The sequence below is a fragment of the Somniosus microcephalus genome, chromosome 2 (assembly GCF_052327205.1).
Source record: "Somniosus microcephalus isolate GS21.2 chromosome 2, FLI_Smic_1.0, whole genome shotgun sequence".
Taxonomy (NCBI): Eukaryota; Metazoa; Chordata; class Chondrichthyes; order Squaliformes; family Somniosidae; genus Somniosus; species Somniosus microcephalus.
This window is the reverse complement of record NC_140988.1, coordinates 61,008,310-61,025,670: the sequence shown is the minus strand read 5'-3', so window position 1 is coordinate 61,025,670 and position 17,361 is coordinate 61,008,310. Positions and strand designations below refer to the sequence as shown.

The 17,361-nt window shown below is 52.3% G+C and overlaps 1 protein-coding gene across 1 annotated transcript in view; it reads left to right on the top strand.

Moving 5' to 3' along the window:
• Positions 1–17,361, top strand: part of adad1 (adenosine deaminase domain containing 1 (testis-specific)) — a 165,064-nt gene that overhangs the window by 49,044 nt on the left and 98,659 nt on the right. The window contains exon 5 of the mRNA XM_086009729.1: positions 11,839–11,964. Within this exon, the coding sequence (XP_085865855.1) occupies positions 11,839–11,964 (126 nt within the window). The remainder of the gene's footprint in view (positions 1–11,838; positions 11,965–17,361) is intronic.

The following is a 17,361-nucleotide window of genomic DNA, read 5'->3' as shown; positions in this document are numbered from 1 at the left end:
TTGCTGACATTCTTCTTTTCACCTTGGAATACAGTTTTCCACCTTCCAAAAGGGAACTTTGAATAAGTGTTCCTCTAAGAAAAATGGTCAAGCTTTTCATTTTTTGTGCTGATGATCCATTGGGATAACATGTTAATATAATAATTTATAGTGCCACAGATTAGTAGGATGTAGGCAACTGTCTAGTCTGTTGGCGTATAGGTGAGTTTTTACACAGAGAAAGTAAATCGTCCATTCCTTTGCTGTACTCCTTTTGGCAGCAGGTATAGAATAGTTTGGGCAGAAACTTGGGGCCAGGTTGCTTGTGTGCCCTCTGAGCTAGGTCTGCTGCTGCTCCCCGCCCAACAGGTCCCGCAAGAGGACACATACTGAGATTAAATTGGATCAGTAGTTCAGAAAGCTTTTGAGCTGCATATCACTGAGATCTCGGAAGAACATCACGTTTGAGCCAGAATAGAGCTGGTTTAAGCAAAAGAAACTGGCTTGCCAAATTGGCCCAATCTATTTTGTTGGCAGACATGCTAAGAAGGAAAGGACTTGCATTTATATAGCATTTTTCATGACTTCAGGGCGTCCAAAAGTGCTTTACAGCCAATGAAGTATTTTTGAGGTGAGCCACTGTTGTAATGTAGGAAAAGTGGCAGCCAATTTGCACACAGCAAGGTCCTACAAACACACAACCAGATTATCTATTTCAGTGATGTTGGTTGACGGATAACTATTGGCCAGGACACCTGGAGAGCTCCCCTGCACTTCTTTGAATAGTACCATGGGATCCTTTGCATCCACCCGAAAGGCAGACAGGGCTTCGGTTTAATGTCTCTTCTGAAAGACGGCACCTCCGACAGTGCAGCACTCCCTCAGTACTGCACTGAGGTGTCAGTTTTGGATTTGTACTCTCAAGTCTTTGGAGTAGGGCGTGAATCCAATACTTCCTCACTCACAAGAAAGAGTCCTACTACTCAACCAAGGCTAACAGCTTAAATATGTGCTTCCAGTGGGCGAGGCTTTGCACCAGGAGCACAGAAGTGGAAAATCTACCCTATATTTTCCTCCTCCTCTCTTCACCCCACCAGAGATGTACTTATTTGTGAAAAAACAAAATAGAAATATTTTAAGCACTGTTTACTATGTGTGGTCATCATGGTCAAGTAATCTTCCTTCTTTCCTTCCTCACTCTGCCATGTGCAAAAATTTGCTCCAAACTGTTGGGCTTTTTTTTAACTCTACTGTTTAGGGTAATCAGAGGTAAGATTAACCAAGGCTTTAAACTTTTATAACCAATTGGTTTTATTAACATTAAAATGCAACAAAGTTTACAGATAGGGATCCATACAACCTTAGTCTGTAGTACAACTTGAAACTCATAATGGCCAATTCTTCTACTTCACGGGACTGAGAGATTAATCTATTCTCATCCTGTGTGGAATTCTTCTGGTCTGTCTCATGGACTGTGTGCTGTCGGTCTTGTGAACTGTCTCATCGTTCACTTTAGAATGACTGCTCTTATACCATTTTTGCAGTAAGTTTTTACTCTTTCTCCCATGGTTACACAGACTGATGCTATCAAAAAGCTTACAATACTTAATACAAAATGCTTACAATAGTTTTCCACAGGCTCTCAAGGCTGTCTAATCTGTAACCTTTCAGACAGTCTGCATAACGCTTTTCCAATTTGGTCAACCTTCCCAGCATGCATTCTTGAAGTAAATTTTTAACAGTTCTTTTAACTAAACTCAGCTTCTTTAGCAGGTAATTAATCACGGGTTCTAGTCAATGCTTCAGTTTCCTTATAACTGGTATTGAAAAGATGGAAAATCCTTCAAACCAACACCCTTTTATCTTTTGCTGTAAGGTGTGGTCATAACTGCTATCTTGTTTACCCACGGTATAAAAGTAACTCGGCATTTTTCTTCGGGGGGGAGCGGGCAGGCAAAGAACTTCTAATTTTTAAAAATTCATTCACTGGATGTAACCGTCGCTGGCAAGGCCAGCATTTATTACCCATCCCTAATTGCCCACGAGAAGGTGATGGTGAGCCACCGCCTTGAACCGCTGCAGTCTGTGTGGTGAAGGTACTCCCACAGTGCTGTTAGGTATGAAGTTTCAGGATTTTGACCCAGCGACGATGAAGGAACGGCGATATATTTCCATGTCAGGATGGTGTGTGACTTGGAGTGGAACTTGGAGGTGGCGGTGTTCCCATGCATCTGGTGCCTTTGTCCTTCTAGATGGTAGAGTTCACGGGTTTGGCAGGTGCTGCCGAAGAAGCCTTGGTGAGTTGCTGCAGTGCATCTTGTGGAAGGTACTCGCTGCAGCTATTTTGCGCTGGTGGCGCAGGGAGTGAAGGTGGATGGAGTGCCAATCAAGCAGACTGCTTTGTCTTGGATGGTGTCGAGCTTCTTGAGTGTTGTTGGAGCTGAACTCATCCAGGCAAATGGAGAGTATTCCATCACACCCGTGACTTGTGCTTGTAGATGGTAGAAAAACTTTGGGAGTCAGGAGGTGAGACACTCACTGCAGAATACCCAGCCTCCGACCTGCTCTTGCAGCCACAGTATTTATGTGGCTGGTCCAGTTAAGTTTCTAGTCAATGGTAACTCCTAGAATATTGATGGTGGGTGATTCGACGATGGTAATGCCAATGAATGTCAAGGGGAGATGGTCATTGCCTGTCATTTGTGTGGCACGAGTGTTACTTGCCACTTATCAGCCCAAGCCTGAATGTTGTCCAGGTCTTGCTGCATGCATGCGTGGGCTACTTCATTATCTGAGGAGTTGCGAATGGAACTGAAAACTCTGCATTCATCAGCGAACATCCCCACTTCTGACCTTATGAGGGAGGGAAGGTCATTGATAAAGCAGCTGAAGATGGTTGGGCCTAGGACACTGCCCTGAGGAACTCCTCCAGCAATATCCTGGGGCTGAGATGATTGGCCTCCAACAACCACAACCATCTTCCTTTGTGCTAGGTATGACTCTAGCCAGTGGAGAGTCTTTCCCTTGATTCCCATTGACTTCAATTTTACTAGGGCTTCTTGATGCCATACTCCGTCAAAGGCTATCTTGATGTCAAGGGCAGTCACTCTCATTTCACCTCTGGAATTCAGCTCTTTTGTCCATGTTTGGACTAAAGCTGTAATGAGGTCTGGAGCCGAGTGGTCCTGGCGAAGCACAAACTGAGCATCAGTGAGCAGGTTATTGGTGAATAAGTGCTGCTTGGTAGCACTGTTGGAGCCATAGCCTTTGCTGTACCTAGTACATTCAGCCGTTTCTTGATATGGCGTGGGGTGAATCGAATTGGCTGAAGACTGGCATCTGTCATAGAGTTATACAGCACAGAAAGAGGCCCTTCGGCCCATCGCGTCCGTGCCGGCCATCAAGCCCTGTCTAATCTAATCCCATTTTCCAGCATTTGGTCCGTCGCCTTGTATGCTATGGCATTTCAAGTGCTCATCCAAATGCTTCTTGAATTTTGTGAGGGTTCCTGCCTCTACCACCCTTTCAGGCAGTGAGTTCCAGATTCCAACCACCCTCTGGGTGAAAAAGTTTTTCCTCAAATCCCCTCTAAACCTCCTGCCCCTTACTTTGAATCTGTGCCCCCTGGTTATTGACCCCTCTACTAAGGGGAAAAGTTCCTTTCTATCCACCCTGTCTATGCCCCTCATAATTTTGTATACCTCAATCAGGTCCCCCCTCAGCCTTCTCTGATCCAAGGAAAACAACCCCAGCCTGTCCAGTCTTTCTTCATAGCTGAAGCGCTCCAGCCCAGGTAACATCCTGGTAAATCGCCTCTGCACCCTCTCCAAAGCAATCACATCCTTCCTATAGTGTGGCGACCAGAACTGCACACAGTACTCCAGCTGTGGCCTTACCAGCGTTCTGTACAGCTCGGCTAATGAAGGTAAGTATCCCATATGCCTTTTTTAACCACCTTATCCACCTGTTCTGCTGCCTTCAGGGACCTATGTACATGCACACCAAGGTCCCTCTGATCCTCTGTCTTTTCCAGGGTCTTACCATTCATTGTGTATTCCCTTGCCTTGTTAGTCCGTCCAAAATGCATCACCTCACACTTTTCAGGGTTAAATTCCATTTGCCACTGTTCCGCCCATCTGACCAACTCATCTATATCGTCCTGTAGCCTGAGGCGTCCTGCCTCGCTATTTACCACCCCACCAATTTTCGTGTCATCTGCAAACTTACTGATCATACCTTTTACATTCACATCCAAATCATTAATGTAGACCACAAACCGCAAGGGACCCAGCACCGATCCCTGCGGTACCCCACTGGACACAGGCTTCCAGTCACAAAAACAACCTTCCACCATCACCCTCTGCCTTCTGCCACTAAGCCAGCTTTGGATCCAATGTGCCAAGGCACCCTGGATCCCATGGGCTCTTGCCTTCCTGACCATTCTCCTATGCGGGACTTTATCAAAAGCCTTACCGAAATCCATGTAAACCACATCCACTGCACTACCCTCATCCACACACCTAGTCACCCCCTCGAAGAATTCAATCAAATTGGTCAGCCATGATCTTCCCTTGACAAAGCCATGCTGGCTATCCCTAATTAATCCCTGCCTCTCCAAGTGGAGACCAATTCTGTCCCTCAGAATTTTTTCCAATAATTTCCCTACCACTGATGTTAGGCTCACTGGCCTGTAATTCCCTGGTTTATCCCTACTACCCTTCTTGAATAATGGTACTATGTTAGCTGTTCTCCAGTCCTCTGGCACATCCCCTGTGGCCAGAGAGGTTCTGAAAATTTGTGTCAGAGCCCCTGCAATCTCCTCCTTTGCCTCACAGAGCAGCCTGGGATACATCTCGTCCGGGCCTGGGGATTTATCCACTTTTAAGCCTGCTAAAACCGCTAGTACCTCCTCCCTCTCGATGCTAATATGTTCAAGTATATCACAGTCCCCCTGCCCGATTTCTATGTCCACATCGTCCTTCTCCATAGTGAACACAGATGCAAAAAATTCATTTAAAACCCCACCTACATCCTCTGGCTCTGCACACAGTTTGCCACTTTGGTCCCTAATGGGCCCTACTCTTTCCCTAGTTATCCTCTTGCCCTTAATCTATATATATAAAAGAGCTCGTCTGTCTGTCTGTCCGTTCTCTATATGTTCAAAAGTTATAGAGCGTACCTACACGCGCGTCACATCAAAAGAAAGCTTATGATTACGGACCGGTCATAGGCGTATTTACGTTTTGGCCGGACAAAAATTGCGCCCGCGGTATCCAAAAAACGTTCAAAATTCCGCTCATTAGCATCTCATTATCCGCTCATTAGCGATAGAGTGACGTCGAGGTCGACCAATCGTACGCCGGGTTCCTGGCGCGTGCGGGCGGGCCCTCCTAATGTCGAGTGACGGGACGATTGACCAATCCTACGCTTCGGTGACCTGACGGTCGACCAATCGGTGCGTGTGTGGGCGGGCCTTATCGTTCTGAACCGAGGTGAGTGTCAGCCATCTTGATTCCATTCTTTTTCCCGCTTTCTGCGTTTTTTCTTTGCAAACCTACATTTCCAGCAAAAAAAAATTGCTTTTATTAAATTGTTTTAAAAAAAACTTCATTCATTTGTAATTATTTTCTCTAACCTGAAGATTCTTTTTCCTACCTTTCCCCGTTTTTGTAATGCCTCAGAACCTAGGCCTCAAAGCCTGGGCCTCTCCTGCCCAGCCACGCCCGAGATAGGTAATTGTCCCACAGCTTCTGCTAAGCTCCCGCCACCGCCGCCCCCCCCCCCCCCCCCGGCCGACCCCCCCACCGTCACGTTACCCGGGGCAACGGCGTCAGCCCCGAGGGTCACGGGACATACACAGGGTGCGCGCAGCAGGAGCAGCTGAGACGCGGCGTCTCTGTTCCCCGCTTGGCTCGGGCGGGGGGGCGGGACTCTCGGGAGTGCAGATCTCGGGCGGGGCTTGGAGAGCGGGAAGGGTTACCCCGGCAACCGGGCCCGCCGGCCGTCTCTCTCAGCCACAATCGGCGGTCTTGAAACCAGCTCGGGAGGGCAGGGCACCGGAGAGCTGGAGGCCGGTGCTCGGGAGGGCGGGGGGTGGGGCTCGCGACCTCGGGGGACGGGAGATCGGGGGCGGGACATCGGGAGATTGGGGGGCGGGACATCGGCAGATCGCGGGGCGGGCATCGGGAGATCGCGGGGCGGGACATCGGGAGATTGGGGGACGGGAGATCGGGGGGCGGGACATCGGGGGCGGGGCTCGGGGACTCCCCCTCTCCTCCCCCTCCCCCCTCCACCCCCCCTCCCCCAATTCCCCCCCTTCCTCCCCCCCTCCCCCAATTCACCCCTTCCCCCTCCCCTCTTTCCCCCCCTCCTTCCTCCCCTCCCCTCCCCTCCCCCCCCCAGTCGCACTCTCTCTCTTCCCCCGTCGCGCTCTCTCTTCCCCCGTCGCGCTCTCTCTTCCCCCGTCGCGCTCTCTCTTCCCCCGTCGCGCTCTCTCTTCCCCCGTCGCGCTCTCTCTTCCCCCGTCGCGCTCTCTCTTCCCCCGTCGCGCTCTCTCTTCCCCCGTCGCGCTCTCTCTTCCCCCGTCGCGCTCTCTTCCCCCGTCGCGCTCTCTCTTCCCCCGTCGCGCTCTCTCTTCCCCCGTCGCGCTCTCTCTTCCCCCGTCGCGCTCTCTCTTCCCCCGTCGCGCTCTCTCTTCCCCCGTCGCGCTCTCTCTTCCCCCGTCGCGCTCTCTCTTCCCCCGTCGCGCTCTCTCTTCCCCCGTCGCGCGCTCTCTTCCCCCGTCGCGCTCTCTCTTCCCCCGTCGCGCTCTCTCTTCCCCCGTCGCGCTCTCTCTTCCCCCGTCGCGCTCTCTCTTCCCCCGTCGCGCTCTCTCTTCCCCCGTCGCGCTCTCTCTTCCCCCGTCGCGCTCTCTCTTCCCCCGTCGCGCTCTCTCTTCCCCCGTCGCGCTCTCTCTTCCCCCGTCGCGCTCTCTCTTCCCCCGTCGCGCTCTCTCTTCCCCCGTCGCGCTCTCTCTTCCCCCGTCGCGCTCTCTCTTCCCCCGTCGCGCTCTCTCTTCCCCCGTCGCGCTCTCTCTTCCCCCGTCGCGCGCTCTCTTCCCCCGTCGCGCGCTCTCTTCCCCCGTCGCGCGCTCTCTTCCCCCGTCGCGCGCTCTCTTCCCCCGTCGCGCGCTCTCTTCCCCCGTCGCGCGCTCTCTTCCCCCGTCGCGCGCTCTCTTCCCCCGTCGCGCGCTCTCTTCCCCCGTCGCGCGCTCTCTTCCCCCGTCGCGCGCTCTCTTCCCCCGTCGCGCGCTCTCTTCCCCCGTCGCGCGCTCTCTTCCCCCGTCGCGCGCTCTCTTCCCCCGTCGCGCGCTCTCTTCCCCCGTCGCGCGCTCTCTTCCCCCGTCGCGCGCTCTCTTCCCCCGTCGCGCGCTCTCTTCCCCCGTCGCGCGCTCTCTTCCCCCGTCGCGCGCTCTCTTCCCCCGTCGCGCGCTCTCTTCCCCCGTCGCGCGCTCTCTTCCCCCGTCGCGCGCTCTCTTCCCCCGTCGCGCGCTCTCTTCCCCCGTCGCGCGCTCTCTTCCCCCGTCGCGCGCTCTCTTCCCCCGTCGCGCGCTCTCTTCCCCCGTCGCGCGCTCTCTTCCCCCGTCGCGCGCTCTCTTCCCCCGTCGCGCGCTCTCTTCCCCCGTCGCGCGCTCTCTTCCCCCGTCGCGCGCTCTCTTCCCCCCGTCGCGCGCTCTCTTCCCCCCGTCGCGCGCTCTCTTCCCCCCGTCGCGCGCTCTCTTCCCCCCGTCGCGCGCTCTCTTCCCCCCGTCGCGCGCTCTCTTCCCCCCGTCGCGCGCTCTCTTCCCCCCGTCGCGCGCTCTCTTCCCCCCGTCGCGCGCTCTCTTCCCCCCGTCGCGCGCTCTCTTCCCCCCGTCGCGCGCTCTCTTCCCCCCGTCGCGCGCTCTCTTCCCCCCGTCGCGCGCTCTCTTCCCCCCGTCGCGCGCTCTCTTCCCCCCGTCGCGCGCTCTCTTCCCCCCGTCGCGCGCTCTCTTCCCCCCGTCGCGCGCTCTCTTCCCCCCGTCGCGCGCTCTCTTCCCCCCGTCGCGCGCTCTCTTCCCCCCGTCGCGCGCTCTCTTCCCCCCGTCGCGCGCTCTCTTCCCCCCGTCGCGCGCTCTCTTCCCCCCGTCGCGCGCTCTCTTCCCCCCCGTCGCGCGCTCTCTTCCCCCCCGTCGCGCGCTCTCTTCCCCCCCGTCGCGCGCTCTCTTCCCCCCGTCGCGCGCTCTCTTCCCCCCGTCGCGCGCTCTCTTCCCCCCGTCGCGCGCTCTCTTCCCCCCGTCGCGCGCTCTCTTCCCCCCGTCGCGCGCTCTCTTCCCCCCGTCGCGCGCTCTCTTCCCCCCGTCGCGCGCTCTCTTCCCCCCGTCGCGCGCTCTCTTCCCCCCGTCGCGCGCTCTCTTCCCCCCGTCGCGCGCTCTCTTCCCCCCGTCGCGCGCTCTCTTCCCCCCGTCGCGCGCTCTCTTCCCCCCGTCGCGCGCTCTCTTCCCCCCGTCGCGCGCTCTCTTCCCCCCGTCGCGCGCTCTCTTCCGCCCGCTCTCTTCCCCCGCCGCCCGCTCTCTTCCCCCGCCGCCCGCTCGCTTCCCCCGCCGCGCGCTCGCTTCCCCCCCGCCCGCGCGCTCGCTTCCCCCCCCCGCGCGCTCGCTTCCCCCGCCCCCGCGCGCTCGCTTCCCCCGCCCCCGCGCGCTCGCTTCCCCCGCCCCCGCGCGCTCGCTTCCCCCGCCCCCGCGCGCTCGCTTCCCCCGCCCCCGCGCGCTCGCTTCCCCCGCCCCCGCGCGCTCGCTTCCCCCGCCCCCGCGCGCTCGCTTCCCCCCCGCCCGCCCGCCCCCCAGTCGCGCTCTCTCTTCCAACAACAACATGCCCTTGAAAAAGTCTCGGCACCACCGGGCACTCCAGCTGGTATACTTATAAAACACCTTAGGATTTTCCTTTATTTTGCTCGCCAGTGTTCTTTCATGGCCCCCTCCTCGCTCTCCTAATTTCTTTTTTAAGTATACCCCTGCACTTTTTATACTCCTCTAGGGCTTCCTCTGTCTTTAGTCCTTTGTATCTGCCAAAAGCCCCCCTTTTTTTCCTAATCCATTCTCGTATATCCCTTGACATCCAAGGTTCCCTGGGCTTGTTGGTCCTACCCTTGACCTTTACGGGAACATGTTGCCATTGTACTCTCTCAATTTCCTTTCTGAAAGACTCCCATTGCTCCGATGTGGATTTTCCTTCAAGTAGCTGATCCCAGTCCACATTGGCCAGATCCTGCCTTATATCATATTAAAATCGGCCTTCCCCCAATTTAGAACCTTTATTTCCAGTCCATCCTTGTCCTTTTCCATGACTACCTTAAATCTCACCGACTTATGGTCACTGTCACCAAAGTGCTCACCTACTGACACTTCTACCACTTGCCCGGCCACATTCCCTAGAATTAGGTCCAGTACCGCCCCCTCTCTTGTAGGACTTTCTACATGCTGGCTCAAAAAGCCCTCCTGGATGCACTTTAAGAATTCTGCACCCTCTAAGCCTTTCACACTCTGACTATCCCAGTTAATATTGGGGAAGTTGAAATCCCCCACTGTAATTACCCTATTATTTGCACACTTCTCTGAGATTTGCCTACATATCTGTCCCTCTATCTCCCCCTGGCTGTTTGGGGGCCTATAGTACACTCCCCGCAAAGTGCTTGCCCCCTGTTTGTTTTTAAGTTCGACACATATGGCCTCATTAGAGGAACCTGTTAATATATCATCCCTCCTTACAGCAGTAATTGATTCCTTAATTAATATTGCGACACCCCCTCCTTTACCCCCCCCCCCCTCTGTCTTGCCTGAAGATTCTATACCCCGGAATATTGAGCTGCCAGTCTTGCCCCTCCCTCAGTCATGTCTCCGTGATAGCAACAATATCATACTCCCATGTGTTCATCAACACCTTCAGTTCATCCACCTTATTCGTAAGACTCCTTGCATTAAAATAAATGCCATTTAGCCTTGCCCTACTCCCTTGTGCCGTTACATATTTGCTCTGCCTTCCAGTCTGACTTATTTTTTCCTCTATATTTGGCTGTACATCACCCCCTATTATAGCTCCACTCTGTATCCCATCCCCCTGCCAAGTTAGTTTAAACCCCCCCGAACAGTGCTAGCAAACCTCCCCGCAAGGATATTTGTCCCGTTCTGGTTCAGGTGCTACCCGTCCGACTTGTACAAGTCCCACCTTCCCCAGAAGCAGGCCCAGTGATCCAGGAAACTAAAGCCCTCCCTCCTGCACCAACTCTTTAGCCACGCATTCATCTGCTCTATCCTCCTATTCCTATACTCACTAGCACCGGGAGTAATCCAGAGATTACAACCTTTGAGGTCCTGCTCTTTAGTCTGCTACCTAGCTCCCTAAATTCTTGCTGCAGGACCTCATCCCTCTTCCTACCCATGTCATTGGTCCCAATGTGAACCACGACCTCTGACTGTTCACCCTCCCCCTTCAGAATGCCCTGCAGCCGTTCAGTGACATCCTTGACCCTGGCACCAGGGAGGCAACAAACCATCCTGGAGTCACGTCTACGGCCACAGAAACACCTATCTGTTCCCCTTACGATAGAATCCCCTACCACTATTGCTCTCCCACTCTCTTTCCTCCCTTTCTGAGTAGCAGAAGCACCCCTGATGCCAGGAAGTTGGCTGCTGCTGCCTTCCTCTGGTAAGTCATCCCCCTCAACAGTATCCAAATCGGTATACCTGTTTGCGAGGGGGATGTCCACAGGGGACCCCTGCACTACCTGCCTGCTTCTACTGCTCCGCCTGATGGTCACCCATTTCCGTTCTGCCTGTGCAGCCCTTACCTGCGGTGTGACCAACTCACTAAACGTGTTACTCACGACCCTCTCAGCATCGTGAATGCTCCAAAACTCATCCATCCGCAGCTCCAGCGCCGCAATGCGGTCTACTAGTAGCTGCAGATGGATACATTTCTGGCACACATGGTCGTCAGGGACACAGGTAGCGTCCCTGAATTCTCACATAGAGCATGGTGGTGGGGACTTCAGGCGGAAGCTGAGACGGATCGTCCACTCGGCATTTCTGGCTGAAGATGGTTGTGATCACTTCAGCCTTGTCTTTTGCACTCACTCCGCCATCATTGAGGATGGGGATATTCATGGAGCCTCCTCCTCCTATTAGTTGTTTGATTGTGCACTGCCACTCCTGACTGGATGTGGCAGGACTACAGAGCTTTGATTTGATCCGTTGGTTGTGGGATTGCTTAGCTCTGCTTCCGCTGTTTAGCATGCATCCTGTGTTGGCACCTCATTTTTAGGTATGCCTGGTGCTGCTGTGGCATGCTTTTCTGGACTCCTCATTGAACCAGATTTGTTCCCCTGGCTGGGTGGTAATGGTAGAGTGAGGGATATGCCAGGCCATGAGGTTACAGATTGTGATGGAATACAATTCTGCTGCTGCCAATAGCCCACAATGCCTCATGGACGCACAGTTTTAAGCTGCTAGATCTGTTCTAGCCGATATAGCACGGTGGTAGTGCCACACAACACAATGGAGGGTGCCATCTTTGAATCTTTTTTGGTGCATCCATCTTTTCATGGTGGCCAAAGCTAGGTACAAACTATAAATGATTTATGGAATATAATTTCCTTGGAATTACATTTTCTTTGCTTTGGTAATTACGATACAATATGGTAATGCTGTTTGGTGAGTTATTTTTCTTGCTGCACTTATTTATCAAGGTATCCTTATTGTACGATCATATTTTAATCTTTTATTACATCTCTACAATAATTCATATCAACGCAGCTTATTCATGTTTAAATTTACATACATTAAATATTTTTAACATCTTCTTATAGAGGGAAGGAATTCTTATTACAAAGCTGTTTCTACAGCCTGCAGAGATGTGTTCAACAAGCTGACTGCTAACCTGCCTGAACACCAGAATTGTAGCAGCTCTTTGGCTGCTTTTGTTGTTGAAAGACGTAAGTAGAATGTAATTAAAGTTTGCAACTCGAAGGCCCAGAAATTCGATCGTGCCAAAAACAGACGCGTAGTGGGCGGGGCAATATTATAATATATAATGCTGATTATGATCACTCAAGCATGCAATTAATGCTACTTGCGCTACTCATTGGCTGCACACCCATTGGCGGGGGGGGGGGGGGCAGGGGGCGGGAGGCTGGAAATCGGATGTCTCTGACACCACTTAAAGGCATCAAGCACCTCTTAAAGGGGAAGTGCAATCTGACTGCAGGAGGAAGCAAAGAAGCACTTCTGAGCAAAGGAATCGCAGATTGTGCCCCAGGTTCTCAGATGCTGCCTTGGAGACCCGAATGCCGATATTGGATGGAAGAGGCGCATCCTCTTCCAGAAGGAAGCCTTCCAGGCATCAACTCCGACAACAGCAAGAAGAGATGACAAAGCTTGTGAATGCCAGCAGCTTAACTCCCAGGACATCCTGCAAAAAGTTCAATAACCTCAACAGCGCTGTCAAGGTAAGAATACTCTCTTCTCCTATCTCCACCACCTACAGCCTTGCTATTCAATACTCCACTGTCCTACTTCCCTTCAACCTCCTACAGTCACTGCACCACACTTCACTGTAGCTCCTTCTGCTCATACTCATACACTCACCTCTACTCCAACCCTCACTTTCCCATACCTCACATCTGCCACACTGCATACCAGCTATTTTACAATGACATGCACATTCCCTAAACCCCTCAAGACTGTCACTAATGCACTCCTTTTTTGCAGGAGAAGGTCTCCCACAACCTGCACCAGGAAGCTGCCAGCGGAGGAGGAAGAGATCATCTGCACAACTTCACCCCTTTGAAGACAATGTGCTGGCCATTACAGGCAGGGGCAGAGTCATGGCTGTGGTGACTGCAACACAGCAGGAGACGTTGTTTAAGGTTTCTTTACGACCTACCCTCTTTTTCCTTTGCTACTTCTGTCTAACCCGACACACTGCATGACAAACTGCAAATGCTTTCACCAGCCACTCATCTCTCTCTGCTCTCCCATCACATCACAAGTTAACCCTTGTCTCTTTCATTTCAGGTGCTGAAGGTGTGGAAGCTTCTGTGCCAGTGGAAGAAGAGGAGGCGAGCATTCCTGAAGGTGCCATCGTTCACTCTCACACTTACAAGCTCCAGCTCTGGTACTGGCACCACATGTTAGGCTAGGTTAGAGGAGGTGTCTACATGTGGTGAATCTCTGGGCACAAGTGTGTTGGAGCTGGTGAAGGGGGATAGGATGCCACAGGTGCCAGCTCACTAATGATGAGATTGCAAACTAGTTTTGCTGCAAAGGACTCTGATGCTGACTTCAAGGGCCCAGCCTACCGAAGAATGCTGATGGGCACATAAAACACTAGGGCCTAGAAATTCGGTTGTTTGCGCCAGCGGTTAGCGCCTAAAGAGACTGAGAATTGGGGCGTTACCTAATGTTGGGGCAGGCGCAATGAAGATAGCGACAACTCCCATATTGACTATACATTTAACGCCTGCGCTAAGTGTTTGCGCGCGCCCGCGAGCGCAAGCAGATCATGACGTCATTTCATTGTGCAACGCCTTTTAGGGGCGCCTGAGCGGATATTGGGTGGCGCCCGGAGCCTTTACGCCTAGCGCTATTAGTGACAGTTCGAAGGAGCGTTAGCAGGCCCTTCTCGGAGTCGGGGGGCGCTATTTAAAGGGGACAGCTCTAGTATAGAAGCTTCAGCCACTTGGCCTGTTCATTGCGATCGTTGGTGGAGAGAGTTGGTGAGCTACTGTGGAGCAGAGTTTTTGGAATTTAGCATTAGAGTACATAGAGTTTAGAGTCATAGAGTTTTACAGCACAGAAAGAGGCCCATCGTGTCCGCGCCGCCCATCCATCCCTGTCCAGTCTAATCCCATTTTCCAGCATTTGGTCCATAGCCTTGTATGCAATGGCATTTCAAGTGCTCATCCAAATGCTTCTTGAATGTTGTGAGGGTTCCTGCCTCTACCACCCTTTTAGGCATTGAGTTCCACATTCCAACCACCCTCTGGGTGAAAAAGTTCCTCCTCAAATCCCCTCTAAATCTCCTGCCCCTTACCCTGAACCTATGCCCCCTTGTTATTGACCCCCCTACTAAGGGGAAAAGTTCCTCTTTGTCTACCCTATCTATGCCCCTCATCATTTTGTACACCTCAATCAGGTCCCCCCTCAGCCTTCTTTGCTCCAAGGAAAACAACCCCAGCCTGTTTAGTCTTTCTTCATAGCTGAGGCGCTCCATCCCAGGTAACATCCTGGTGAATCTTCTCTGCACCCTCTCCAAAGCAATCACATCCTTCCTATAGTGAGGCGACCAGAACTGCACACAGTACTCCAGCTGTGGCCTCACCAGCGTTTTGTACAGCTCCATCATAACCTCCCTGCTCATATTCTATGCCTCGGCTAATGAAGGCAAGTATCCCATATGCCTTTTTAACCACCTTATCTACCTGTTCCGCTGCCTTCAGGGATCTATGTACATGTACACCACGGCCCCTCTGACCCTCTGTACTTCCTAGGGTCCTACCACTCATTGTGTATTCCCTTGCCTTATTTGTCCGTCCAAAATGCATCACCTCGCACTTTTCAGGGTTAAATTCCATTTTCCACTTTTCCGCCCATCTGACCAACCCGTTTATATCGTCCTGTAGCCTGAGGCTTTCCTCCTCGCAATTTACCACCCCACCAATTTTCGTGTCATCTGCGAACTTACTGATCATACCTTTTACATTCTCATCCAAATCATTTATGTAGATCACAAACAACAAGGGACCCAGCACCGATCCCTGAGGTACCCCACTGGACACAGGCTTCCAATCACAAAAGCAACCTTCGACCATCACTCTCTGCCTCCTGCCACTCAGCCAGTTTAGGATCCAACGCGCCAAGGCACCCTGGATCCCATGGGCTCTTACCTTCTTGACCAGTCTCCTATGCGGGACTTTGTCAAAAGCTTTACTGAAGTCCATGTAAACCACATCCACAGCATTTCCCTCATCCACCCCCCTAGTCACCCCCTCGAAAAATTCAATCAGATTTGTCAGACATGATTTACCCTTGACAAAGCCATGCTGACTATCCCCGATTAATCCTTGCCTCTCCAAGTGGAGACTAATTTTGTCCCTCAGAATTTTTTCCAATAATTTCCCTACCACAGATGTTAGGCTCACTGGCCTGTAATTCCCTGGTTTATCCCTGCTACCCTTCTTGTATAATGGTACTACACTAGCTGTTCTCCAGTCCTCTGGTACATCCCCTGTGGCCAGAGAGGTTCTGAAAATTTGTGTCAGAGCCCCTGCAATCTCCTCCTTTGCCTCCCACAGCAGCCTGGGATACATCTCGTCCGGGCCTGGGGATTTATCCACTTTTTGGCCTGCTAAAACCACTAGCACCTCCTCCCTCTCGATGCTAATATGTTCAAGTATGTCACAGTCCCCTTGCCCGATTTCTATGTCTGCATCGTCTTTCTCCATAGTGAACACAGATGCAAAAAATTCATTTAAAACCCTGCCTACATCATCTGGCTCTACACACAGATTGCCACTTTGGTCCCTAATGGGCCCTACCCTTTCCCTGGTTATCCTCTTGCCCTTAATATACTTATAAAACATCTTAGGATTTTCCTTTATTTTGCTCGCCAGTGTTATTTCATGGCCCCTCCTCGCCCTCCTAATTTCTTTTTTAAGTATGCCCCTGCACTTTTTATACTCCTCTAGGGCTTCTTCCGTCTTTAGTCTTTTGTAACTGCCAAAAGCCCCCCTTTTATTTCTAATGCATTTTTGTATATCCCTTGTCATCCAAGGTTCCCTTTGCTTGTTGGTCCCACCCTTGACCTTTACAGGAACATGTTGGCGTTGTACTCTCGCTATTTCCCTTCTGAAAGTCTCCCACTGTTTTGATGTGGATTTTCCTATAAGTAGCTGCTCCCAGTCCACTTTGGCCAGATCCTGCCTTATCATATTAAAATCGGCCTTCCCCCAATTTAGAACCCTTATTTCCGGGCCGTCTTTGTCTTTTTCCATGACCACCTTAAATCTCACCGAATTATGGTCACTGTCGCCAAAATGCTCTCCTACTGACACTTCCACCACTTGCCCGGCTACATTCCCTAGAATTCGGTCCAGTACCGCCCCCTCTCTTGTAGGACTTTCTACATGTTGGCTCAAAAAGCTCTCCTGGATGCACTTTAAGAATTCTGCACCCTCTGAGCCTTTCACACTCTGACTATCCCAATTTATATTGGGGAAGTTGAAATCCCCCACTATTATTACCCTATTATTTTCGCACTTCTCTGAGATTTGCCTACATATCTGATCCTCTATCTCCCCCTGACTGTTTGGGGGCCTATAGTACACTCCCAGCAAAGTGCTTGCCCCCTTTTTGTTTTTAAGTTCTACCCATATGGCCTCATTAGAGGAACCCGCTAATATATCATCCCTCCTTACAGCAGTAATTGACTCCTTAATTAATATTGCAACACCCCCTCCCCTTTTACACCCCCCTCTGTCTCGCCTGAAGATTCTATACCCCGGAATATTGAGCTGCCAGTCCTGACCCTCCCTCAACCATGTCTCCGTGATAGCAACAATATTGTACTCCCATGTGTTCAACAACAACTTCAGTTCATCACCTTATTTGCAAGACTCCTTGCATTAAAATAAATGCCTTCCAGCCCTGCCATATTCCCTTTTGCCTTCACATATTTGCTCTTCCTTCCCAGCTGACTTGTTTTTTCCTCTGTATTTGGCTGTAAATCATCCCCTACTATAGCTCCACTCTGTACCCCATCCCCCCACCCTCAAACTTGTCCGGAGCAGTTGGAGCACTAGACCTAACAGCCTTTTGACCAACTGGCATCGGAATGGGAGATGCTTTGGAGGGCGACGGCCTCATGGCCGAACACTATGAAGAGGCAGAGAGATGGCAGGAGAGAGGGCCGGGATTGGCCAGAAGGAGGAGGGGCAATGGAGGTCGGCCAATCCGAGGGTATGCTGCGAGGGTCTTTAGGCAGCAGGTGTCATACCTTGACATGTCGGAGGAGCAGTGTGTGCGACGGCTCTGAATCGGGAGGGACGTTGTTACTGAGCTGTGCCACCTGCTTGCTGAGGATCTGCAGCCGCGTCTACGGTGCAGGACCTCTCTGTCGGCCGTTAAACTGACTGTTGCCCTCAATTTTTATGGCAATGGATCCTTTCAGTCAGCCATTGGGGACATTGCGAATATCTCTCAGGTTGCAGTGCACTGTTGCATCCGGCAAGTTACAGCTGCCCTTTATAGGCGAAGGCGTCAATTCATCACCTTCCCTCTGACCCTGGAGAAGCAGGCGGAGGAGGAGGAGGAGCATGCGGATGAGGAGGAGG